This window comes from Triturus cristatus, chromosome 1_1, assembly GCF_964204655.1.
Source record: "Triturus cristatus chromosome 1_1, aTriCri1.1, whole genome shotgun sequence".
Classification (NCBI taxonomy): Eukaryota; Metazoa; Chordata; class Amphibia; order Caudata; family Salamandridae; genus Triturus; species Triturus cristatus.
Genome location: NC_140579.1, coordinates 51,884,875 through 51,911,939, shown reverse-complemented (window position 1 = coordinate 51,911,939; position 27,065 = coordinate 51,884,875). Strand labels below are relative to the sequence as shown.

The following is a 27,065-nucleotide window of genomic DNA, read 5'->3' as shown; positions in this document are numbered from 1 at the left end:
AATAAAAGGCACTGTCATTTACAATGCTAATAGCTCAAACTCTCGCAAATGCGAGACCTATTGCATTGCAAATGCTTGTTCCTGTTTGCATCCGTGGTAAGATATTTTCCATTTTCCGTACCAATATTGTCCAGATCCTTAAAGTGATGCATGGCAGGATGGGTGGTGCGCATGCAACTATACATATTGATTTCATTCAGAGAAATGCATTTCAATTCCCCACATGAATGCCTGACACAAACATTCAGGAGTTATATACAGGGCAAGATTGAACGAGGTCCAACAAATGTATCCAAGATAGATGTACCTAGGGAACGTCGGAACTTACACTCAAAATGTTTCATGTCCAATAAAAACCAGCATTTGCAATGCAATAATAGGTCTCGCATTTACGCGAGTTTAAGCTATTGGCATTGTAAATGACAATGCGTTGTATTTATGTTTCAAAAAACAAAACATAAATAAAAGGCATTGTGATTTACGATGCCAATAGCTCCAACTCCAGTAAATGCTAGACCTGTTGCATTGCAAATGCTTGTTTTATTAGAACTGCGAGAGTTTCGTCAAGACGTGCAGGGGTGTGTTCCTTGCGCTGACGTCAGTGCTGTGGGCGGGATTAGGAGGGAAGGGAGGAGCGATTGGCTGCCGCTGGTCGCAGACAGTGACGTTGGCAGAGCGCAGGGCACGTGCCACTGGGACTAACGGAGATGCCGAAGGAAGGCCGTAACCGGGGTCGTGGAGGCTCGCGGGCCAGCGCTGCTTCGCGCGGCCCAGGCCTCGCCGAGCAGATACTGCAGGCCGACGCTCCACGGGAAGCGCGCGCCGGCAGTAGGGCCCAGCCCTCTGGTCCCGAGGAGAGCTACGTGGATGACAAACTGAGCGGACGCATCCTGCGCCAGGCCAGGGCGCAGCAGAGAGAGCTCGAGGAGGAGCATGGCCCGGGAACGGGCCCCCCTGCGAGGAGAAGCACAGTGCTTGGTACGAGTGAGATGGGAACTACTAATTAAGGCAGAACCATTGTCGGGTAGACAGGAATAAGAAGACATTAGGGCTAACGAGGTATGGCAGAGCTGAACGTGTGTTGCAGATTAAAGTTCTACCTTGAAGGAAAACTAGAGCAGGATATTTTTTTTTTACCTTTAAAGTTTTATATAGCGCTAGCTTGAACCGTAGGTATCAGAGCGCTTTACATACTTACTGTAAAGAAAAACAGATGGAAATTGCATTACATAGTAGGTGGCAGTAAGGAAGCAAAACCAGGGATAAAGTGTGCTGAATATGTGATTCGGAGATAACTCGTCCCCTGTTCTCTTTCTGCAAGTGAGCGTCCCCATTCTTTAAGAATGATTACAGTGTATGGAATCTTTCATTGTAAGAGCGTAGTTGTGCATCATTACTAGTCAGCTGTAGTATGGCAATTGCTTAGCAATTGCAAGGGCTTTAAGGCGCAAGAGAATGTGACGTTACTCCAAAGCTGCCAGCTTCGGAACTGGAGAACGAGGTTCGAATCTCGGCTCCCGGTCAGTGCCCTGTGATTCTTGGCAAATCACTTAATCTCCAAGTGTTTAATAAATGAATGTGAGTGACATTGTGTAATGTAACTGGTGCTCATGTAAGTGCTCAAGTATCTTAGGTTGAGTTCCTGCTCTGAACAAAAAAAGAAGAAAGGGAGGTTGGGGGTCTCTTAAAAGGTGTGGTCAATGAAGTTAGGAATCCTGGTGCAGGGGCGTCACCTAAAGCATGTGAACTAAAATCCTTTGGCTCGGTCTATTTGTACCCTGAGCCCTATTTGGGTATCTCTGAGTTTTCTGTTATTGCATTCAAACATATAAACCAAAAAATATCATGCCTCTAAAAAAACAAACCTTGGTTTTGCTAATGCTTGTTTCTAGCAAAGAAACGTGTAACCATGACTTTTAAATTCGAAGTGAAAATGTTTCAGTTTTGAAAATACGAAACTAAATTAAAAATAAGTTCTCTGCATTGGACTAGTGGGCTTTGAAGTTCCTCCCTCATGGTCTCACAACTTTTCTCTCTTGTCTCTCGCGCTGTTTCACGGCTGTCATCAATGTCTTTTTTCACTGTAGACTTCTTTTTTTATTTTTTTAAGGTCTCGGCTAGAGAGCTCATGCGCTGTCTCAATGAGACATATGTTCTATCTGTGGGCATACAGGCTGCCCATCTTCCTACCATTGGTAAACTTCAGTGTCGCTCTAGTTTCCTAGAAGCCATTCTTCATGCAGGCGTCATGCCCTCTTCTTGTGTTTGGCTCTCTCATAGTTCATGGACCTAATACATGTCTCCTTACACTATTTTGCCAATAAATGTTTTTCCCATTGTTGCTTACCCATCTCCCCATACCCTCCTGCTTGACCTGTCTTCCCACTACTTTTCATGTTGCTGGTTTTTTTGTGTGGATGATCGATAGTATTGGAGCACTTGTTCTGTCCTCCATATTGCCATAGTACTAACGCCAGCCGACTGTATTGGAGCACTTTCAGTGCTCACCATTTACATTACACAGACCTTCCTTTTCGTAGGCGAGGGAAGCTTAAGTGATTTGCCCAGAATCAAATTGTTCAGCTAACCCTGAAATTTGAACCTGGTTCCCCTTTCGGTAGCTCTGGCTGTTACGCCACATACTCGATTCATTTCAAAGCCCTTCAACTGTTTCTCACTATCACTTCCGTTCAGCAAGACACTGTCAACACTGAACAAGCACTTGCAAGTCATGCCTAGCGTTGCAGCGCGCATGCGCTTCTTGCTCTGCTAGACATATTGTCAATGAGATTTCAGAAGGGGACTTTAAGCCCCACCCATCACTTCCATTGGGTCGCATCAACGTTTATGCTAAACAGTGGCTTCCTATTGAAAAGGATGCTTTTTTGTTATCGCCCTTTCTCCTTTTCGTCCGGCCCTAAGAGCACGCACCCGGTTCACGGCAGACAATGGAGTTGCTCAGCCTGCTCTGCTCTCTCCACCCAGCATCCCTCTCCTTGCACTGGTTATCCTAACCTGGGCTGCTGCAGGCATAGATGTGTCAGCCATTCAGTTGAGACTGATTATGATTGCAGCAGATGGGCTGGATTTGACAGCCAATCCTAAGCAGTTTCTTTAGAGCTGGGGGAACTAATAGGCCCCTCTTTGCAGGATCGTGCAGGGATCGGGCAGCAGCGGCCCTCCCCGATGTGGAAAGTGCCACCTCCCTCGCCAGCGGCCCTCCCCGAGCGCATTTTCAACATCCTGGAGCCTGAGAGGAGCAGCTCGCCAGGCACACAAAGCGAAAGGAGAAGCCGGGGGTGGGGAGGGGTGTGAAGCTCAGCCTGCTGGGGCTGCTGCTGCGCTCTCTGGCTTGCTGCTGGTCTGGGCCCGCTCCCTGCCTGGAAACTTTATCCACTCTGGCTCCTGCCCCCTGCTTCCTCCAGAGTCGCTCGTTCCACTCTGGGATTACAAAGTTGTGGTTGCAGGATGCGTGAACTCCCTGCTGCCCTGACCATGTTTTTCCACAGAGCAGTTAAGCAGTTACGTCCGCGCACTTCCTCTTTCCCAGAGAAGGTCTACAGTGTTTGCACGCGGATTGCACGCTGCCCTGATCGCTGTCCAGCCTCGCGCCCCCTCCCAGCACTATTTCATAAATTTAGTGCCAGCTTCAGGTTGTGCGTCTTTGGTATGATACGTCATGCTGCCACGGTTGCTGCCCTGACCTATGCATTTATTTCCAATGCACATGTCCCCCTGTTTTGGAACAACATATTGATTTGTAATTGAAAAGTGCATTTGTGTTAGACTTATCCCATGGTGTTTGAATTGCTATCCTCAACTCACACAATTCTTTGACGTAAAACCGCATGGTGGTGTGTGGGGGTTTCAGCACATTTTGTGTTTGTTTTGATTGTGTTTCTGTACAGATTATGACTTTGCCAGGGTAGCTGTATACAAGCTGCCATTGCTGTCCGATTGTTGCACTGCTTCGCCCCATTGCCGGCCACATTTTATTTTGCTTTGAGACTCTTTTCTGGACAGTGAATGGACCCTAAACTGCAGCTGAATAATTCTGCGTCCTTGTGAGGTAGTGCCAGGGCTGAGACTGGCACATGGGTGACACGGTTACGCATTATGCTGGGCAGAGACTGGCACGGAAAGGGAGCTTTCCGCTCCTTTACCCTGCTCAGCCTATGAGTGGACATTTACATTGAGGGTCCAGGCTTTGCTACTGTATGCTTGTACCCCTGTGAAGCCTCTGACATGCACTATTTTAGTAAGAGTGGCTCTGTGCTGCCCCCTGCTGTGCCTGTGACTGGCACCGGAGAGGGGGTTCCCCTGGGCCCTGCTGCTCTAGCGGGACAGGTTAGGGATTGAGACTCTACGCCCTACGTCACCCTGATTAGCCCAGGACTAGCAGTCACATCTACTGCTATGCTGTGCTCTGCTGAGCGCAAAAGTATGGACGGAATAGTGCGGGGTAGAGGAGGGCTGGCAGCTCTGTTACACTTAAACCACGGCTATTGCTGGCACCGAGGTCAGAAAGGGTCCCCGTCTCCACTGTTGTATTTTGCCCCACACTGTCAGTGTTGTAGTGCATAGGAGGAGGTGCCCCTCGGGTCTACTGCTCGACTGAATACCCTCTTCAAACTAAACTGCTCTGCAGCTGAACAGTACCTACGCTGGCCTGAGACTGGAACAGGTTGTACTTTTAGCCTTTCAGAGTTGTAATAAATGTTCTCTAGCATGGATGTGCGGATTTTGCCTAAGCTGCTGCACTGGAATACCCTGGAATGAAGGAAATTGTGACTTTTAGTAATAATGTGTATGGGACACTGGCCAAATATCCGGATTAGAATTACTTGCTCTGTGCTTAAAGGGGCATTTCATGACATCCACGCTAAATGCACAGGAGAGTGTTCCCTTGGGCTCCAAGGGGGTGGTGCAAAGTGTGCAGCAGGTGTTTGCTCAGGGGTGCAGCAACTGCAGTTGCACGGGGGCCCAGAAGCTCGTGGGGCCCATTGAACCGTGCCAATGCTGTATTTTACTGTCCGAACCGTGGCCACAAAGGGCTATTTTCTTGCTTGCAACATGGTCCATGGCACTTGCTACGTTACTCCCCACCTTAGACCTGAATAACAGCGCACAGCTCTGCACACACACACCCACCCACCCCACTTCGGACCTGAATCATCATCAATCAGCTCAGCACACACACACACACACATACCCCACGCACACAGCTCTGCGCACACACACCCCCCCCACTGGTTTCTTGGTTATTCGAGGGACGCACGTGGAAGCCATCAGGTGCCTGTCGTGCTGGACGTGCAATGTTGAGGCAATAGTGAAACGGTGCGATAGCTGTGCCAGATGTTTACTAATCATCAGTCCATGACGCATGCACTGCCCACAGTGCTTGATGGCGCCTGGCATGCCACATGTCTAGGTATACAAATCCTGTACATCTAGCAATACAACAATGAATATTATACAGTCCTGTCCCCCTGAACATTGGAAAACAAGCATAGGCATAGCAATAGGTCTCGCGTTTTCGAAACATTAACATATTAGTATTATAAATGACAATGTCTTTTATTATTGCAGGTTTCTTTAACAAATCATTAAAAGACATTGCCATTTACAATGCCAATAGCTCAAAATCTCGCAAGTACGAAACCTATTGCATTGCAAATGCTTGTGTACCCTTCCTCTTCGTGAAAAGACCAGTACCATTTACAATACCGATAACTCACACTAGTGCAAATGGTGCAAGTGGAGAAGTGTAGCTCACTGGTTAGAGGAGGCATACCCTGAAGCAGAGGTCAGACCCGGGACCAGGGTTCGATTCCCGACGCGGCAGGGTCTGGAGCCCAATTGTCCACGGACTCGATAATTCTCGCTTCGGTGCCTACTCTAAGCACGAGTTCTCACTATGCAGCTCTGGGCAACAAGCTTGCTTAATTTCCACAACGGCCCCCTGCGGCGGGATGCCTGGATTTCACCTTGGGGATGCCCAGTACGGGTTATCTCACAGGGAAAAACCAGGACGGGTTCCCAATGCAAGCGCCGAGATGCCCAAGGGTAATTTGAGCGCTATATAAGACTGCACATACATACATACATACAAATGCAATGCTATAGATTTTGCAGTTACCAAAAAGTTAGCTATTGTCATTGTGCATTAGAGCATTTTCTTTGTTTTTTTTACAAAGGCAATTTTTTTTAAACAATTTCAATTACAATGCCAATCGCTCCAAATAATGTAATTGCGAGACCTACTGCATTGTAAATGCTTGTTTGTGTTAGGAGGGGCGAGTCAATCATCTCAACATGGGGGGCGTAGGGACCCTGTGTTGGCTCAACATCCTGTGATTCTGGACTTTCAGCCATGTTGAACAGCAGATGTGCTGCTAGACAACATGGCTAAAAGACATGCACATTGACCTGGCCGAGACCTGTTGGTATTCCAATGCTTGTATTGTTAGCTCTTTCTAATTACCCCCAGATCTAAAACCCACACCTTCACCTGCAAACATTGCATTTTCTTTTCCTTTTGTCACTGTCCACATTTCAGCAGCTGTGTACCTCTATACGCTTTTGATTGTCATCGCCTGGGGCGGTCTGCAGAGACGCCATGGATTGGATTTGCATGTAATGTGAACACCTTTATGACCCACTGGCTAGCACTATGAGAAAATCACACTGCCTTCAGCCTAAACTCGAGTCAGTCCTTGTCCTTCACAAACACTCGCCTACTTGAACTGTCTTACCCACCTACTTGAACTTGCCCAGACATCTAGTGTTGGTTCGGTTCACAGTAAGCACTTTACAATTGCATGGAAAAGCCCAAAGAGCTGAATCTGGAAAAACAATCCCTTTTTAGGGAATGCAAGATGAAGAATAACTTGAAATCTAAATGAGGGCTGCATATCTAACATGGGTAACATTAAGGCGTTTAGTCACTTTAGAGAAATTGATCAGTATTTTGCCTGTTAGGTTGAGGGTATTAACACAGGGCCCTGTAAGTACCAGTTTTAAAAGAATAAGATCTGGTGTTGACCCAGACCTTTTTGATTTGACTAAAATTAGACCTGAGAAGACTCACTGCTTTAAAGCCCTCTGCTTAGCTACTCCAGTTGTGGTGTTGTGGCATAAGGATGCATTCTGTCAGAGCGAGTTGGGAGACCATGTGAAAAGCTGTTTCAGCAGAACGCTTAACTGTCCCTCAAAGATCTAAAGAACAATAACAAACTTTTTAGATCCTTTTTTTCAAACTTATGGTCTCTCAAGGGAATTTGGTGAGAGACTGCCCCCTGGAGAAGATATCTATGCTCTTTTATTGAGATTGAAATGTGTGGCCTCCAGCAGGCACATTCATTTACAACTCCCCAAGCTGTTATACATGGATTAAAGAATGTTGCTTGCAGGATAATGCAGATCTTGCGGGAAGCAACCGGAGCTACCTTACTGTAAAGCGGTCATTGACTTGCAGCATTCGTATATCTATTAGCTACGCGCTCTATCGACAGCAGGTACATCAACCTGAGTAGGAATCATATTGCCATTGTAAAGTGCAGCCTGCAAGTTACTAGCTTATTTCTGCTACAAGAGCATTAACCCACCTGGCCATATTTCTAGTGTTAGATATTGTGATCTTCAAATTACACACAACTTTGGCAGAAGTGCTCAGAACGCTGTGTTACCGTATTGTTACACAGTTCTGAACAAAAATAATCTTAACTGACTGAGAGAGTTCAAGTGTATCCTAGGCTTCTTGCATACAGCAGTCAGATGTCTTGGTGCTTGATCTTCTTCCTTTCCTTGCATTTCCTGTTTATACGTGACTCTTCCTTCCCTTATCCTTCCTTTACTGAGTCTCCCTCTTTCAATCACAACCTACTCTTCCTCGCTCTTCTTATCCCATTCCTTACCCACTATTTTCCCTTTTCTCATCCGTGCACATCCACCCTTCTCTACCCCATTCCCCCCGCCTCATTCTTCACCCCTGAAAAAGAAGTGAATTGGCAGCGCATGGATGGGAGGTGAGATATGGGATAGGGGAAGGAAGGAGAAAAGAAGATCACGGTCTTCCATTCTCCTACCCTCCCTAATCCCATATCTCCCCTCCCTTTCATGCGCTGCCACTACTTTTCCCTCCATTTCTATTGCCCTCTTTGGCTCCCCTGCTTATAGTATACCCTTTACTCTGTCGCTATCAATGCTTGCGTCAATCTCCTCTTCCATTCATACACTTCGCTTCTGCCCCTTCTTACCTTATTTCTCTCCTGTTAACACCCAGAACTTGCTTTACCCATCCCACTCTTAGCCCCATTCGCCTCGTCATGGGTTCCTACCCATCCTATAATCATCCATCATGTACCACATTCTTTTCCTTTGTGCAGCTGTCAGTGCCCTATCCCACAATCCACCATTGTAATCTGCAGACCCATGGTGCCAGTTACCTTTGTCTACTACCCAAGCTGTGGTTTGGAAAAGTAGATGTGGAGCAGTGACCGGTGGACTGGTAAAAGGGAAGTAGTAGGTTAGTTACCTGGTACATCATGACCAACCTAACTTCAACATTGCATATCTGAGCTAGGCTTCTCTATGGGGTCCCCATGCACAGTTTGCTGTATTCCTGGTCTGGAAATGTCTAGTCTTCCTGTCTCTCGATTTAAATTTTCAGCAATATGGCCATCCTCTTCTCGCATGCATGTCCTAGACAAATGTAGTGGGTGTTGCTTGGAAACAAAATCCTAGAATTCCAACTGCTGTATGTGCCCCTTTTCCCAGCAGTAGTACCGGACTCCTTACTGTACATGGACCCGTCTTTGGGCTGGCTCTAAGCTTGCTGAGGAGTGGTGAGATGTTGGCAGAGAGTCTGTAATCTGTGGCTTTACCCCCCCCCCCCCCCCCACCCGCTTTGATATTTAGTGACCACAATATTACCCGCATTAGATATCAATCCAAGACCATCGGTACCTCCCTATAGCACCCCATATCCATGATCCCTAACTTTGCTACATTAATCCTTTGCTCATGTTTCAGGTACTGGGGCGAAAGAAGATTCTGACTCCGATGATGAGTGGCCTTCTCTGGATAAAGCAGCAAATATGGATCAGGGGGATTACTGCGAGGACCTGCAGGTAAACCCCGAAGATGAGGCGGCCATTGAGAAGTTCATGAACAAGAATCCACCGATAAGGTAAAGAGTAAAATATTTGTGTAGTGCTCCATATTAAGCCAGTAAACTTCCATATTCTACACATTGTTTTCTAAAGAGGATCATTCTAAAGAAACCTGTGATTTCCACCTCGGATCCAAATAATTTTTGGATGACCTTAGACATAGTGTAGTCAACAGGATAGGGGAGCCTTAAGTTCACAAGGGCTGTCAGCAGCGTTCAATACTTCTGACAATGCCATCCTGCTCTCCAGAGTACAAGAGACATCTGTGCTGTGACTGGTTGTCAGCATGCTGGTTTGAGCCATTTCTGACATGCTGTACACAAACCATTTTCCTTCCACCCTTTAAGCTTCAGTCTAAGTTATCATCTTTTGGGTTACCACAGGGATCAGTATTGTCTGTTACTTTTTAACATCTATTTGGTCCTCAGAGTGTAACTCTCACAGGCTATGGGCACACATTTCTACATGTATGCTGATGATACACAGCTTGTTTTTAAACACCAGCAGTCAGATTGCTCTGAAATGGCCTCTGTACATGCCCTATTTGATCTGGCAACAATTCTCACTAGTTTGCCAGTGGTTGGCCACAAACTTACTGAAATGTATTCCAGCAAAAAACAAATTAATAACAACCAGGAACAAGGTGAACACAGTGCTTCCTTGTATCTGGTCCAAAGACATGAGATCCTGTCCTACATATGGACAATTGTGTGGGTCAGCGTAGGCTCACTGGAACCCAGCAGACAACTGAGGGTGAGATACTTTGTCATTGTCGGCTAGTGAAAAAATAAAATCGACTGAGGCGTGAAACAGAAAATAACCAACAAAAAAGTTAAATGAAATACTAAAGTAAGCAAAACGTCTAAAGGATGTTGCACTTGTTCTGGGGGACGGTAAGGGGTTCAGTACATAAGGTGGGAATTGGATGCTTGAATTTCCTTTTATATTGAAATATTTTTTTTATTAAAGAGCACACTACACAGATTAAAATTGAGGAAGACATCCCTGTCCTTCCCCGGAGTTAAAATCAATGACACTGCATCACAAAATATTAAGCTAAACGCCGTTAGGTATTTAACTCTGATTGGCCCTAAGGGTCCTAAATTCTTGATTACTTTTGCAAACCATTCTCGTTGTGCCTTCGCACTTTCACCTTTGCTCCATACCTGGCACCTCGGTTTTTCATGATCAACCTCACAAAGGAAGGATTATGCTGCTGCAACTTGAACTAAGTCGCTGTGTTTCCCCACCTGCTACCAGACAGGGAATCGTAGGCTCCATTGTCACAATTGCTTTTTCTACTGAAACAGGTTGGGGAGAATCTTGTTGAGAGCCACTATCTTTCTCTTATGGCCCTTTATATTACTTCCTGTGGAAGTTTTGAATGCCTTCGACTCACTTATGAAGTGTTGTCTACTAGACCTTGCATGCCCTGTCTGTTGCAAGACATATTGTTAGCTTACAGTGGGCTTAGAGCCTACTATTGATTACCATTGTCTGTTATTAGTGTCACTCATTTATTTGCTGCTTATTAGTCAGTTTCTGTGGCCTTTCCTTCGTCTGTTTACACCTCCCCTGGAGTATGAAAACATTACTTGGCCTTTCACTGCTCGCTTTTCATGAACTACTTTCTTCTTTTTGTTTATGCAGTCCATGAGACTGCAAGTTTTCCAGCTGTTCCCCCGTGTACTACTTCTCTGCCACTCTCCATGTTCCTCTCACATGTGTGCTTCTCGCTCCACCTTGCTCTCTGTGCCCTCCGGGTTTGCTTCCGCCTCCATCTGTGTCAAATCTGCCACCCCCTCATGTTGCGTCAGCCCCCTATACCTTGTTGCTTCCCCACATATGCTTTAAACAAAGACACAACCTCCCCCCCCCCCCCCCCCTGCTTTTGGTCTTGTCTAGGCAGCCCTTGCGCTGTCTCTTCAAAACATTCAGGATATCGTCGTGAAGCTCCGCCCACTTTGCTCTCATCTTTCTAATTAGCTCCTTTCCATGTCCTTTGTAAATTGTGGCTTTCTATTGGTCAATAGTCCTAGTAGTCCCTCCTTAGTACCGCCTTGTCTCTTCTTGTAACCTCTCTTGAGGACAGCCGCTCTACATTTGTTGTTACTCCCTAGGTTTTAATTACAGCCTCAGAGCACTATTTTCTTAAAGGGCTTTCAGGCAGGACACGCTTGGTCCTAAGCAAGGCTGGCAATGGTTACTGACTCATTAGGACATCTTGCTTTTATATAAGACCACCTACGAATTTCCCCTCATTAGCTCCACATAGATTACAACCCAATCCTGAATTAATATATTAATTCTATTGCCACATTTCAAAGCTACTAATTGGATACTCTATATGGATAGCTATTTGAATGTGCTCGTAGTACAGTCTTGCATGCAATGCATTATGGGTAGGGTGGATTTACCATATCTTCTGCAGGGTGCAGTACCATATGTGGCCAAAGGAAGTCCCAGACCTCTTCTGGCTGCATATGGTACTGCACCACATGGCTTAAAAAATGGCATTTACAATGGCATTAGCTCCAACTTTGCAGGGTGCAGTACTGTATGGGACCAAAAGAGGCCCCCAGGGACCTCTTTTGGCCACACAAGGTACTGCACCCTACAACAAGGCTAGGCACAAAAACATTGGCATTTATAATGCCAATAACTCCAACAAATGCGAGACAAATGTGTTTCCAGTGCAATAGGTCTCACATTTGTTAAAGTTGAGCTGTTGGCAGTGCAAATGCCAGTTTTTTTTTTTTAAAGTTTTTTTTATTCCACTGACAGTAATGCTATGCAAATATATTAACTACTCTGGTAAGCAGATTCATACGCAGCCCCAACCCTTTAGCAATTCACACATCCCAGCCTAGGGAGTGAAAGGCTCTGGGAGAGTGTCTCAAGGATCAATGATTGGAATCTTCATAGAGAACCGGAGAAGTTGTGGTCGTCTTTGACGCCATCTGACTCCACCCTCTAATTGCCATTTGATCGTTTGGTTCATATCTTGGAATATGATTGCCCCGTTAGTCCATGGTACAGGGCCTGTTTTGCACATGGGTCTGCTATGTTATCTTGTGGTGTGTTGTGTGGTTTGCATATTCTATGATAGTCACATGTTGTGGTTAGTGGTAGGAGATGGTTTTTGATTCTAGTAGTGTTAGTTTCCATGAGTTTAGGTGTGAACCTTATCTTGAAGATGGGACGAGCTGGGTTTTCAGGCATTTACAGAAAATGAGATGTCAGTCTATGTAACAATTGTGTTTAGAAACACAATCCCCAAATTTGCCTGCTCTAACCGATAAGGATCTCCCACTTAAATGGACTCCGTAGTAATGGTATAGAGGAGCTGTGCAGCCATTTATCTAAGGTTGCGCTTTAGCCTTTATATTTTGATTTTGCAGTGGAGAAATTCTGTCCAATTTTATGACTTGCTCTGTGGGTAATACATAGTGATTTGAAAGTGTAGCGGAGTGATACTGGTAGCTAGTGATGGGCTTTTAAGAATGATGTAATGTTTCAGCAGTTTATGTGAAGTTAGGGGTCTTGTGACTGCATTTTCTCTGATGTTGCTAGGGGAACCAAGATAGAAACCGATGGAGTATTCAAGTCTTGAAAGGGTAATGAACATAATAACTTGGTAACTTTTGCAATGAAAGCTGGGAATGGGAAGAGGCACTAAAGAGAGGTGAAAGCTATTTTGACCACATATATGCATCTGGGCTGGCAGTTAGGAGGCACAAGTCCTCCTATCCTCTCTTGGGCTAACCTCTTCTCCAGACATGCCTTTTAAGCCTTCAGCACCCGACTTTGCCCCTGGTGGCTTTTCATAGAAAAACTTTACATCGATACTGTGATCGTTGTATATCTTTTGATCTGTGAATAGCTTTTGGCCTCCTTGTTGCCTGCACCAGATCTTTCATTCCCCGCTCTCTGCCCCTCCCACAAGATCAACTTCAAAATCGAGCCATTTAAACAAAGTGATCCCTGCTGTACAGAAGCAAGCAAAAAGCGTTGATTAAGGAAACGGACATGATTATTGGAGGTTTGCTCTAGCTCCTTCTGGAGATCTATGTACTCTGGCACACTGACAGTTACTGTATATAGCAGAAACTACACCCATTATTATCCCAGGACAGGACATACAGACGGTCCTAAGAAATCGGAGGTTCCCAGAAAAAGTGAATTAAATCATTCACTGACTTGGTAACCTGATCAAACATCTGAAAATTCAAATGTCCTGATGAGAACCTGTAAAGTCTTTCACATCTTTACCACCGCTGTATGTACAATACGCTATGAATATTTAATGACTCCTCTGTATTATCTTTGTTAGTGACTACCTTGCTTGAGTGACCGCACAGCACTAAGCTGTTGTATGGCATTTTGTAAACAAATGCTTAATGTTCTTACAAAGAGTAAAACTAAGACATGTCAGTCGGGCACCACTGTTCGTAGTTGCAAGTTCTTCCCAGACTCCCTACACATAAGGGGCAGCAGAAACAAAGGTTACTCTATTTACGTCAAAGGGAAGCTTCTTCACTGACTATGGGGAAAACAGACTCCTTGTCCTGTGATCAAGGCTGCAGGACCAGACCGGAAGTCACCATTATAATTCATAGATTTATATAGCGCGGCTGATCCCCCGTGATGTGCAATCCCAGCTCAGTGGGCTCTCTTCTACTACAGGTGGACGCTGGCTGATATCATCATGGAGAAGATAACAGAAAAGCAAACTGAGGTGGAGACGGTCATGTCGGAGGTGTCCGGTCGGCCAATGCCACAGCTGGACCCCAGGATACTAGAGGTGTACAAATGTGTAAAGGAGGTAATAAACTGGAAGAGAGTGGCTCTTGGTCAAGAGTTTTTCAGTAGACTGTGTGACATTTGATACAGGTGGCTAGTAGCATTCTGGTGGTTAGGAGGCCCAAGTCCTCCTAACCTCTCGTGGGCCACCCTCCTGTCCAGCTATGCCTTTAAGCCATCTGCACCTGACTCTCTTCATGGTGGCTGTCCTAGAAAAGCTGCACATGGAAGAACGTGTGATCTGCTGGTTTCATAAAAAGAAAGCCACATTTTGTTTTCTATAGTGTGTTACGCAGATTTGTAGAGCGCTGTATCACCTGGCAGGGTATCCTGGCGAAGAGTAGGTGAGAATCTAAGCACACCTACAGCCTAGTGGGACTACTCTAAAAAGCTAGGTCTTCACCTTCTTGCAGAATTCAAGAAGTGAAGAGGCTCTTATGGGCAGCTCCAGGTTGTTTCACTGTTAAGGAGCGATGGAGAAGGCTCCAGGAACATAGTGTGGGTGCTTCATAATTCACAGTTTGAAAGCAGTGTCTCAAATAAGAGTATCGGGGATATTCCCAGATATCAACGAGGTTAAGTAGATGTGCTGTGCCAAAATGTGATGGGGAGCAGAACTAATGCAAGTACAAAAAAACAACCTGAAGAAAGTTGTAGCTAAAACAATGAAAGGAAATTACAAAGGTAGAGTGTAAATTGAGGCAAGCAGAAGCTGCAACTTAGTCTTTGACCTGTTTTCTACAACTCCATCGTTAATAGGGACTCTTAGCAATAGGTAGTGTGGTTTAAAAAATTTTTTTTTTATACAAGCCGTTACAGTCCATCTGATTCTAGAATTGGACTTCTTGGGCAATGTTTTCCCAATTGTATTTGACTGAATACTCTTGCATTAGTAGCCATTGTTTCTAGACAGGACTGTCTTGTGATTGTTTGCATTTATTTTATCGCGATACTGGGGGGGGGGAGGGGGGGGGTCTGGTTTCAGATTGCTTTTGCCACTTGGAGTCACGGAATACTGGGAACATGGTTGGTGAGGAAACTTCTTTTCATACTGGTTGGGATGTGCCAGTAACTTGTTCTTGAAGAAAATGTATTCCTTTCCCCTTCTGTATTCTGCAAATGCCAGATCTTATATTGCTTACACCGTCAGTAATGCAAGGCCTTTTTCTGCAGGTGCTTTCAAAGTACCGGAGTGGGAAACTCCCCAAAGCCTTCAAGATAGTGCCTGCTCTATCCAACTGGGAACACATTTTGTACATCATGGAGCCAGAATCGTGGACAGCCGCCGCGATGTATCAGGCCACTAGGTGAGTATAAAGGTATGTTACAGAATGTCTCTTTATAGTTGCTTCTTTGGGTACTGGAATTAGAAAGGTGAACATATTGCTGCTTGTGTCAGTGTTTAATGTTAAATTTTAAGGAGGTTTCCACTCTAATAATGCCATCAACCCCGGTATGAAAGCATGCATCATTTATGCATACTCTGATGTCTGATCCGCAAGTTTCCTCTAAGCTAGCTCTTAATAGTTGAGGCAAAACCTAAGCCAATTGACATGTAGGTGTAACCCCCACCTATTTCTCCTCTAAACATAGAAGTGGTGATTCTTGGCATACCTACAGTGACACTTTTCCCCCTAAAGTCCTTACCTGGTCCTCCTAATACTCGCGCATTTTTACAAAGGTATGTTTCTCCAACACAGAAATAAGCAGGGAGCTTCCTTTTGGAGTATAGTATAGTAACGTGTATAATGCAAGAACAAAAGTCTAGAAATCCTCTATTTTGTATTTTGTAATGTGCACGTCATTATCTTTGCTGCTTTCTTGTAGGATATTCTCTTCAAACTTGAAGGAGAAGATGGCCCAACGATTTTATAATTTGGTCCTGCTGCCCCGAGTGCGGGATGACATTGCAGAGTACAAACGTCTCAACTTCCACCTCTATATGGCCCTCAAGAAGGCACTGTTCAAGCCTGGTGCTTGGTTCAAAGGTTTGTTCTTGTGAATCCCTGCTTCTTAAGTAGTTCTGTTGAACATAGTTCCCAGTCACTGCTTAGCACACATCGAGTACATTTCATTGGTGCCCCTTTTACATGTCCTAGTATTGTTGTTTGAAAGAAACATGAAATGAGTCTATTGTGCGAATTGATTCAAATCTAAACTTCTGAGCTAAAAAATTTTGTATGGGCAGAAGACCTGCTGCTGCAGTTTTGGTCATGAACATCCATGCCATTTATATTAAATAGTGCACAGACTCCATCTTGTTTTTTTTTAAAAAAAAACATAAAAATGAAGAAAAAAATCTTTATTCGCATCTGCTTGTTCTAAAAGTCTTTTCTTCCTGTGTCCAACGCATTTTATCCCTTAACAGACTTCTTCGGGGCTTAGTATAATGTTGGTATACGTATCAGCCGAAGAGACCGAGACCCACACCCCTTGCCAGTTACGGGCTCAGATGCCTACATATGCTTGGACACAACTCGCTGCCGACAGTTCTGAAGAGGGAACAGTGGAATTTTGACATTTAAACATTGGATATTCCTATATTATTAGGACTAGACACAGATCGCACAAGAGTACTGAATATGCTACTTACCAGTATGCATCTGTTCTTGGCATGTAGGGCTGCTGACATTCATATCTGTGCATAGATCGCCGCCTAGTGTTGGGTCCGGATGATTGCACATTGTTGTCCTGGAAGAGTCTTCGAAGTATCACGAGATAGGTGACTCCTCCCCTGGACCATAGTGCGCATGGGCATCCTCTCCATCCTTAGATTGTTTTTCGCCATTGTGGCAGTGATGGAGTAGATACAGTAAGTGATGACCATGCTATACAGTAATTCTGAGTGCTGCAGCCGCTACAGGCTCCGGGGAGGAGGGTGGGCGATATGAATGTCAGCAGCCCTACATGCCAAGAACAGATGCATACTGGTAAGTAGCATATTCAGTTCGAGGCATGTGGGCTGCTGAATTCATATCTGTGCATAGAATAGATAGCAGTACCTCCGTTAGCGGCGGCTACCTGTGCCAGCTACAGCAGTCTGAAAAAGAGTTTTGAGAACAGCCTGTCCTACAGCTGCCTGCTGTTTTGAGTGTACATCTACACAGTAGTGTTTGGTAAATGTATGTATAGTGGACCATGTGGCTGCTCTACATATTTCCTGTAAAGGAATGTTTCCTAGGAAAGCCATGGACGCCCCTAACTTTCGTGTTGAGTGGGCTCGTGGGGGAATCGTTAATGTGCGTTTAGCTTTTTGATAGCAAATGTGAATACATTTAACGATCCATCTGGCTATAGCTGCTTTGGAAATGGAGTTGCCCTTGTGTTGTGGAGAAAAGGCAACGAAAAGTTTGGTTTTCCTAAAGTCCTTAGTTCTGTCTATATAGTACATGAGGGCCCTTTTTACATCTAGTGTATGGAGCATTCTCTCTGCGACATTTTGTGGATTTTGAAAGAAAACAGGCAGTTCAATAGTTTGATTCATGTGGAACTGCAATGTCACTTTGGGCATGAATTTGGGGTTGGTACGTAGTACAACTCTGTTTGCGTGAACCTGTATGAATGGCTCTTGAATGGTTAGTGCCTGGAGTTCACTAACTCTTCTTAACGAAGTGATTGCCACTAGGAAGGCTACTTTCCAGGTGAGGAATTGAATCTCACATGAATGGAGAGGTTCAAAGGGTGGACTCATTAATCTGGTGAGGACCAAGTTGAGGTTCCACAGTGGTGCTGGTGGGTGTCTTGGGGGGATTACTCGTTTGAGTCCCTCCAAGAAGGCTTTGATGGCAGGCACTCTGAATAAAGAGAGGTGCTGCCTGTTTTGGAGATAGGCTGCTATCGCGGTTAAATGGATACGTATTGAGTTGTATGCCAGATTGCATCGGTATAGGTGTAGGAGGTAACAGATGATGTTTTGAATGGATGCGTCCAGCGGGTTAATGTCATTGTTGTTGCAGTAAATGACAAACCTCTTCCATTTAGCTGCATAGCAAGCTCTGGTAGTGGGTCTTCTGGCCTCCTTGATGATCTCCATACAGTCAGGTGGCAGGTTTAGGTAGCCAAACTCTAAGACTTCAGGAGCCAGATTCCCAGGTTCAGCTGTTGCGGGTCTGGGTGCTGAATTTCGCCATGGTTCTGCGTTAAAAGGGCGGGTTTGATTCGCAGCCTTTGATGCGGCACCACGGAAAGTTCTAGAAAAGTGGTGTACCATGGTTGGCGCGCCCATGTGGGAGCAACTAGGATGAGTGTCGGTGAGTGTTGTCGCAGTTTGCGTGCCACCAGCGGTATTAATGGCGCTGGGGGAAAAGCGTACGCAAATCTGCCGGACCAGTTCATCCATATCGCATTGCCCTGTGACTGTGGATGTGGGAACCTGGCGGCAAAGCTTTGGCATTTTGAGTTTTCGTTTGTGGCGAATCGGTCTATCTCTGGGTGACCCCACTGTTGGAAGTACGGTTGGAGAACTGACGGATGTAGCTCCCACTCGTGCATCTGGTGGCTGTCTGCTGAGCAGATCCGCCATCTGGTTGTCCTTGCCGGGGAGGTGTTCCGCCATGAGGAATATGTTCCTCTGAATGGCCCACTTCCACATGCTCTGAGCCAGATGAGACAACTGTGGAGAGTGTGTTCCTCCCTGCTTCTGTATGTAGTACATGGCAGTCATGTTGTCCGTCCGCATCAACACGACTTTGTTGCACAAGTGTACTTTGAATGCCTTCATGGCGAGGAAGATTGCCATCAGTTCCAGAACGTTGATGTGCATCTTCTTTTGTTGTGTTGTCCATAGTCCCTGCACTGTGTAAGTGAGTACATGAGCTCCCCAACCCTGAAGAGAGGCGTCCGCTGTCAGTATTATTTGTGGAACAGGCTCTTGGAACGGTCGGCCCTTGCAAAGGTTTTGTGGATTCCACCAATGCAGAGAGTTGTATGCCCGACCGCTCACCAACACTAGGTCTTTTAATTGCCCGTGAGCCTGATTCCATTGACGTTCCAAGCACTCCTGAAGCGGGCGCATATGTAATCTCGCGTGCGGGACTATGAAAATGCAGGAGGCCATCATGCCTATTAACTGCATGAACACTCGTGCAGGAAGGGAGTGTTGAGGTTTGAACTTTGAGATCAGCAGTTGCATGCTGTTGATCCTCACTAAATTTGGCTGAGCTGTGGCTGCCAGTGTGTTTATAGTCGCGCCCAGGTACTGTCGTACGTGTGCGGGTTGGAGATGTGATTTTGGGTAATTTAGTGAGAATCCCAGACTGTGAAGAAGGTGAATGGTGAGGGACATGTGGCTGGCACATTGCTGGGCTGACTTTGCCTGAACAAGCCAGTCGTCCAGGTAAGGGTAGACGTGAATGTGTTGTCTCCGTAGATGTGCAGCCACTGTTGCTAGGCACTTGGTGAAAACCCTGGGTGCTGTTGTTACTCCGAAGGGGAGAACTTTGAATTGATAGTGATGTCCCTGAATAGTGAACCTGAGATATTTTCTGTGTGATGGCTGTATGGGTATGTGGAAATACGCATCTTTGAGGTCCAGTGTGGCCAGTGTGGCTAGGAAGTCTCCCTGACTGAGTAGCGGGAGAACCTGCTGTAGGGTGAGCATATGGAAATGCTCTGAGAGAATGTATTGGTTGAGGGGTCTCAGGTCTAGTATAGGTCTGAGTGACCCGTCCTTTTTTGGGATTAAGAAGTACAGAGAGTACACCCCTGTCCCCTGCTGGTTGACGGGCACAACCTCTATTGCACCTTTTTGCAGCATACTTAGCACTTCCTGCTGCAATAATGCCAAGTGCTCTACGGACATAGGACGGTGCCTTGGCGGTATGTTGGGTGGAGTGGACGTTAATTCGAGACAGTAACCGTGCTGGATAATGTCCGTGACCCACCTGTCTGTGGTGATGGTTTTCCATGCAGACCGGAACCGTTGGAGTCTCCCCCCGACAGGTGTTATGTGGTCGGGGGGGAAGGGAGAGGGCGTCACTGTTTGTTTTTGGGGGGAGGACCTGGTGTTGCCGTAACCACGTCCTCTGCCCTTGGTGCTGGAGCCAAGATATCCACCTCTATTGTTTTTATCATAGGTACTCTGTGTACCCCCTTTAGTGTACTGCTGCTGGGACCCCTGACCTCTAGCTGCTCCTCTACTCCCGGGGCGACGAAAGGAGCCACTACGAAACTGCTGTATTTGCAGAGCCCCCATTGATTTCGCAGTGTCGGTGTCTTTTTTAATTTTTGCGAGGGTAGTGTCAACCTCGGGGCCAAATAAGTAGTCGGTTGATTTAAGATATTATTCTGAATCTCCGGCTTGAAGCTTGAGATTCTCAACCATGCGTGCCTTCTCAACATGACGCTTGTGTTGATTGCCCTCGCCGCTGTGTCGGCAGCATCCAGGGCGCACTTGATGGATGCATTGGTAAGGAGTTGTCCCTCCCTGATGAGGAGCTCCGCAGCCTCTTTGTATTCATCTGGCAAATGCTGGAGTAGTGATTCTAGCGTGTCGTAGTGGGACCTATCGTAACGGGCCAGGAGCGCCTGTGTGTTGTCAACGCGCCAGATGTTTGCTGCTTGTGCTGCAATTCGTTTGCCTGATGTCTCCAGCACTTTGGACTCCTTGTCTGGGGGAGGAGCATCACCTGTTGTTTGCGAATGGGCTCTTTTGCGAGCATTAGCAACCACCATGGAGTCCAAAGGTAACTGACCCCTAATGTACATAGGGTCTCCGGGTGCAGGCTTGTATTTTTTTTCAATCCTGAGGTTCAGCACCCGTGCCCTGGTTGTTTCCTTAAAAATGTCTTTTGCAGGTTTGAGAACTCCTTTTAACATGGGCAGAGTTTTGACAGTTCTTTCGGAAGAGGCGAAAGTGTCCACCAAGAAGTCTTCTTCGACAGTGTCAGAATGGAGTTCTATTCCATGATTGGCAGCAGCCCGTTCTATGAGGGCATTGAAGGCAGCAGTGTCCTCTGTGGGAGATGTCTTTGTGCTGTAAAGCTGCGTGTCATGGGTATCTGGTGCGGTACCCTGGTCTGTAGGGTCATCCCATGCCTGATCTGGGTCTTGCAGGTGCTAATCAGGATCGACATCCCCAGGGTAGGTGGTATCATCCCCTACATAGTCCTCTATTGCGTCTGTCTCTGAAGGCGTAGGAGAAAAGGACTGTGGATCCTGATGGGAGGGTTGAAAGTGTTCATGAAGCACTGGCTCCGACCCTGCTGGCAATTTGTGCTTGAGAGGGATTTTGTAGGAGTCCAATCCTCTCTCTGGCGTGATTTTCCGCTTGCGGAGCATCAGCCTACCAGTGTTGGCGTCGATGGAATTGTGGCTGTGAAGGCTCAAAATCTGTGTCCAGTGGATGGGGACTGTGTCTGGCGGACACGTGTCCGAATTTCGAACATTTTCGGCGCCGTGGAGGGCGGCAAGCCAAACGTGATGTTGGTTGGCGCCGAGGGTGCTTTTGGAGCCTTGTGCGTGTCGGGGCCCGACGTAGAGCGGAGGGCTGCCCGTTCCCTGATGCGTTGCAACGATGCCGCGACCTGTTGCACGGAGAACGCAGATAGCTCCTTGGAACCGGTCGGCACCTTGGAGGTAGGTGTGGATGCGGCACCCGACGTTTTTGCAGCCATGGGGTCATCGATCCGAAGGGAGGTATCGACGCTCGTTGTAGTCGACGACTTGGCAGGCGCCGCTGTTTTCGACGTCGACACAGACGGGGTGGCCACCGTGATTTTGGTGGTCGGGCCGATGTCTTCGGTGCCAGAGGCCGAGGCGCCTTGTGGGGACCGAGGGCTTTCTTTTTGGGCTCGGCACCCATATCCGCTTTGGTGAGCTCGGCACCGAAATCCCTTTTCGTGCGTTCGGAGCCGATGGCCTTTACCGGCGTCGAAGGAGTGGAAGGCTTCGAGGCCTTCGAGCCGATCACAACCAGTTTCACTTTTGGTTTCGATGGAACTGGTGCGACTATTGGTTTCGGTTTCGCTGAAGGGAATCCAGTCGTCTTCGGTAATAATGGCTCTTGCGAAATGTTCGAGGCGGGGCCGAAGAACCGTGAGATTGATCTTGGGTAAGGCCCGAAGGCGATCCCTCGACCTGAGCCTCAAGACGACGTATGTTTTTGGCCTCCGTATCGACGGGTGGACGCTGGAGCTATCTTCCTCGGCCCCAAAGGCCTCACTGTAGTCTCCTACCTCTTCGACTTCTTCTCTGTGAAAGATCACCTCATCGTCGTCTTCCGATCGGGAGTCGTGTTCGGAAGCGGGGCTGGAGTCTACGTCTTCCACGCTCTCTGCGTCCTCATCGCTAAAGATGTTGGCGGGGGCAGGCGCCGATTACTGCGCCTCTAATCTTGCCGCCCGTCGATTCCGGAGAGTCTTCTTGGAGCGGAATCGGGCACAGGCCATACATTTGGACTCATCGTGATCCGGTGAGAGACATTTGTTGCATACCGGGTGGACGTCTATGTGTGGGTATTTCGCGTGGCATAAAGGACACCATTTGAATGGAGTCCTCGATTCCATCGTCGATCGATGTTTGGACCAAGCGTATCCGAAAAGCTGTAAGAAGGTGCTAAAGCACTAAAAGTAGTCGATACCGAACGGGAACAGTACCGACAAACTAAAGGCCTTTTGGCCTTAAACTGATTTTTCCTAACTTGAGCTAAGATAAGCACATCCGAACCCAATGGCGGAAAAAAACAATCTAAGGATGGAGAGGATGCCCATGCGCACTATGGTCCAGGGGAGGAGTCACCTATCTCGTGATACTTCGAAGACTCTTCCAGGACAACAATGTGCAATCATCCGGACCCAACACTAGGCGGCGATCTATGCACAGATATGAATTCAGCAGCCCACATGCCTCGAACATGGTAATTTTGAAAGTTCAAAGAATGCTACAAATCTTGTTAACTCACTCTCTTTGGCTGATACGTCAACATTATACTAGGCCCTGAAGAAGTCTCTGTTAAGGGACGAAACGAGTTGGCTGCAGGGAAGAAAAGATTTTAAAAGAACAAGATGATGTCAATAAAGATGTGTTTTTAAAAAAAAAAAAATTATTTACAAAAACCAGGGTGCAGTCTGTACACTATTTATTTTGTAATGTCCATATATTTAACTAATGAATTGCGGGTGCTGACCATCTTTGTAGTTTACTTTATGGAGCTGTGTTCCTGTGTGGAAGATTACGAGGTTCATCTTCCCGATTGATGCACCACTAGTTTTAACTAAAAACCTTACTCAAAGTGTTGTGTGCATTGATTGCTTCAGCCTTATTTTTGTAAATCACTCCTTTAAAACTGTTTCTGTTCGTGGAAATCTGAGAATGTAGTTTAGCCATGATTGTTCCATGGTTATGCTGTATGTTATTTTTTTCTTTCATTGTGTGTAGATTGACTGGTGGGGTACTGTTCTTTTATAGAGATTGCGGTAACATGAAACTTGAATCTATTGGCTAAACTGCCAGGAAACACTAGGGATAGATCATGGTATTTTTAGTCTGTGTTAGACTGTAATGAATTTTACCAGTTCTTCCACTGTTAGAACACTCTAAAACGTCAAGTAGAGCTCACTGAGTTACTCTTTTCCTTTCCAGGTATTTTGATCCCCTTATGTGAGTCTGGCACCTGTTCCCTGAGGGAGGCTGTGATCGTGGGTAGCATCCTTACCAAGTGCTCTATCCCAGTCCTGCACTCTAGGTAATGACCATGGTTCTTGATATGTTCTTGTCCCCTCCCCTTGAATGCCACTTATAAATGACTGAATCTCCCTTCTACTCTTCAAGCTTATTAATAAACTTGGCAGCTTGGCCACCTTCAAAAACCTCTCGCCTCAGAGAAACAGGACTAATAATATACAATTGCATACAGGGTGCAAAAGTACACACATGCAGTAGAAGAATGGTAGAAGCAGTATGTTGTATTTTTAGAAAGACTAGGCACAAGTTTGAAGCATTCTTTTTTAGTGAACTGGGGTACAGACATTTACTAAATACTGGTTTGGAGAGCTACTGAAATTACATAATCTTTTCCTTACATGTGCACACGTATTGAAGTTTCAGCAGTACTGATTAGATTCCAGCAGATATTATTGAAAATGCCTTAAACATATATAACTTATATCCAGGTTTGGTGGGAGTCTCATTTGTTCTGTGTAAACGTGGACATGGTTTGGTAGACAATCAAGAGCCAAGTTTGTTTCGGTGCATATTCGTGCCCGCTCCCTTGTTCCCCCACCCACCCCAACTGGTGGCAGGAATGATGGGGTCTGTCTGCTAGTCGTAATGGCTCTTTTCTCCCTCCCTCAGTGTTGCGTCCCTTCAGGTATTACAGCTTCTGGTCCTGTAGGCAGGCAGTGAAGCTTTGCTTCAATCCTGTTAACGTCCAGCTTAACTGCCGGCTAGCAAAAGTCTTTGAGACGGTAACCAAGAGACTTAAAAACCTGTTGTTATCTGAAGTATGTTAAAAATAAGAGTACAAGGGCTTCACGAGGGAGCTCCCGAAAAAGGAATAATAACACTCTATAGTTGTACAATTATTTTTACTTATTGCCCAAAGGTTAAGAAAATGCTTCTCACGTAAAATTAACTATATCTTACTTTAAATGCACTCGCATTTTAAATCATCAAGCCTCAAATTTGAACAATGGACTTGGTCAAGCTGGGAAATTAATGGTAGTTATTGTCAGTTCAGCACTACTTGAAATACAAGAATCCAGGAGTATTATTTTTTAAAACGGCCAATTGCACAAACCGGGAATATTTTATTGATCTTTTTAATGCTGTTTTTAAACGTAATAATTTGTGTTAATTGTTATGTATTTGCAAAGCTTTTAATTAATCAAGCAAAAATAAACATGATCTTATCTTACCCTCCCTTAGTGCTGCCATGCTGAAGATTGCAGAGATGGAGTACAGTGGAGCCAACAGCATCTTCCTGCGTCTCCTCATAGATAAGAAGTATGCACTGCCCTTCCGTGTGGTTGACGCTTTGGTTTTCCACTTCCTGGCTTTCCGTTCAGACCAGCGGACGCTGCCCGTTCTTTGGCACCAGTGTCTCCTCACTTTTGTGCAGCGCTATAAGGAGGACTTGTCATCTGAGCAAAAGGAAGCGCTACTAGAACTGCTACGAACACACACTCACCCACTGATCTCTTCTGAAGTGCGTCGTGAGCTGGTGAACTCTACCTCAAGAGACGCAGAAGGTGCCCAGCCCATGATGTTTGAGTGACCAAGGAACTATGTGCCCATCAGACTGCAAACTGATCTATTATCTTCATGCTCTTGGTGACTCAAGCCCTTGTTTGTGGTGGATTTGCTGTGCTGACTGACCTTGATATGACTACTACAGAGCTTCGGCCTAGACTCCTGTTGCTGTTTTGAGATAATAGCCGTTCCTGGGTTACAAAGTTGTGCCCCACTGAGGATATGCTAATGATTGCACCAGCTGAAGAGTCAGTCTCTCATCTCATTGTACCAGGTTTGGTTTTGGACATTCGAGGTATTACAGTTTTGCAAAACAACTTGTAAGATCTGTGGAAATGTGATGAGGCAATAAATGTTGAGATTGTTGGTAAGAATGGTGTCAAGCAGGACTGAATTCTGGAATTGTGTGGGAAAAAAAACAGATGGGGGGGTGTTATGCTGTACAGGCATCCGTTTCTCAGCTCCTCTGATATAGCTCTGCCTGATTTCTCTGGTATTCCGCCGTGCAGCATACGCTTTTTCTAAAAGTCAGTGCACGCTGAGGCAGCATCGCTGGGTTCTGTGGCTCGGTTGCCTCTTTCGCCACCCCCACGTTACCCTATTAATTGGAAAGCTGTAACAAATAACTGTAGTTCTGTTTTCTACGAAGGAGTGACTGCAAACTAGGAGCTGTAACTGTTTAGTCTAGGCACATAACTAGCTTAAACTGCAGGCTAAGCTGCTCGGCTAACTTCACCCATCTAAAAAAAATAAAAATTTGATGAAGGACTTGACTTAAACTCTGTCTTGGTCCTAGAATGCAGACAAATTAAGATGTAGCCTATATAGCCTAAGCCTTCCTTTATTTGTGACATGTTGACAGTCTTTTAATTGGTTACTGTGAAATTGTTAATTAAACTAAAGCTGGGGCCATTTTATTGAAAATGGTATTACAAAAATAATGTGTGTATTGGTACAATATGACCTTGTAAGCATTGCTTGTGATTACAGATCAGTCGGCCACTAGTTTGAATGATTTGACTGATTTATATGTGAATCTAATCAGTTGATGTAAAAAATAGTTTGTTACAAGGGAGGTGAGTTCAGAAAGTTTATCAGCGTTTAAGGTTATGCCTTGGATGAGTGTTAGGGTGTGAAATGTAATTTATTAGCTTTTGCATTTGAAATGTGTCAGTTCTGTTAAGAACACATGTGAGTGCCTTTTTTCCCTTTATTTTAAAATGCAGCAGGCTATTCAAAACACATAAGGACAGAGTCTTTAATAAAAAAATCATAACATGACCTCAATTCAACAGCCAGTCTAGAGGCCCCCTCCCTGTCAACCATTTGTTCTCTTTTCGTTGGTAAATTGTCACGTGTTGAACTTTTCACCACGCAGTCACTCTTGCTTGTTTTCAATACCTTTTAAAAACTATATCGCATTTCAATGACTGAACTGTATATGACAACCATTTTTAATAGACTGTCCAGCACACAACGAAAGTAGTTTTCAATGCAATGTCTTAAACTAACGAACTGAAACATTTCAGATGTGAAAGGAAGGCAATCTTGTATTTTAGGTCTAGGTGCTAGGATTTATCACAATAAATAAGTTACTTGCTGTAATAAAAATAGATAACTACCATTGATTGCTAATAAACCTATTACCCAGGTTAGACACATTCTTGACGTAAAATTGCTTAAATGCTGATTTTGAACAACAGTCCACACATTTCATAAAGTCTTCTAAGTGGACACTGGTTAGAATGGACTTAAAAGTCATACCGCCTCTCGGTGCAATCTATGTTGCACATTCAATATCATTGCTGGCTTCTGACATGATCCACCTTACCCTCCTGGCCACACTGGATCCCTAAAACGGGGCAAATGTGTTTTGAAAATAAATAAGCAATTGTTTCCCAT

At 45.6% G+C, this 27,065-nt stretch overlaps 1 protein-coding gene across 1 annotated transcript; it reads left to right on the top strand.

Annotated features, from left to right (window-relative positions):
• The first annotated feature begins 622 nt into the window (after positions 1-622).
• On the top strand, positions 623-27,065 carry LOC146869349 (bystin-like). The gene is made up of 7 exons (XM_085651110.1): positions 623-978; positions 9,034-9,190; positions 13,860-13,998; positions 15,150-15,283; positions 15,804-15,964; positions 23,556-23,658; positions 24,840-27,065. The coding sequence occupies exons 1-7, from the start codon at positions 708-710 to the stop codon at positions 25,186-25,188; spliced, it is 1,314 nt and encodes a 437-aa protein (XP_085507236.1). The 5' UTR covers positions 623-707; the 3' UTR covers positions 25,189-27,065.

What these genes read in the sequence shown, in the direction of transcription:
- LOC146869349 (XM_085651110.1), top strand. Translation starts at nt 708, where the DNA reads ATGCCGAAGGAAGGCCGTAACCGGGGTCGTGGAGGCTCGCGGGCCAGC. An exon ending in GAGGAGAAGCACAGTGCTTG is followed by an intron (nt 979 to 9,033) that starts GTACGAGTGAGA and finishes CTCATGTTTCAG; the next exon opens with GTACTGGGGCGAAAGAAGAT. An exon ending in GCCTGGTGCTTGGTTCAAAG is followed by an intron (nt 15,965 to 23,555) that starts GTTTGTTCTTGT and finishes TTTCCTTTCCAG; the next exon opens with GTATTTTGATCCCCTTATGT.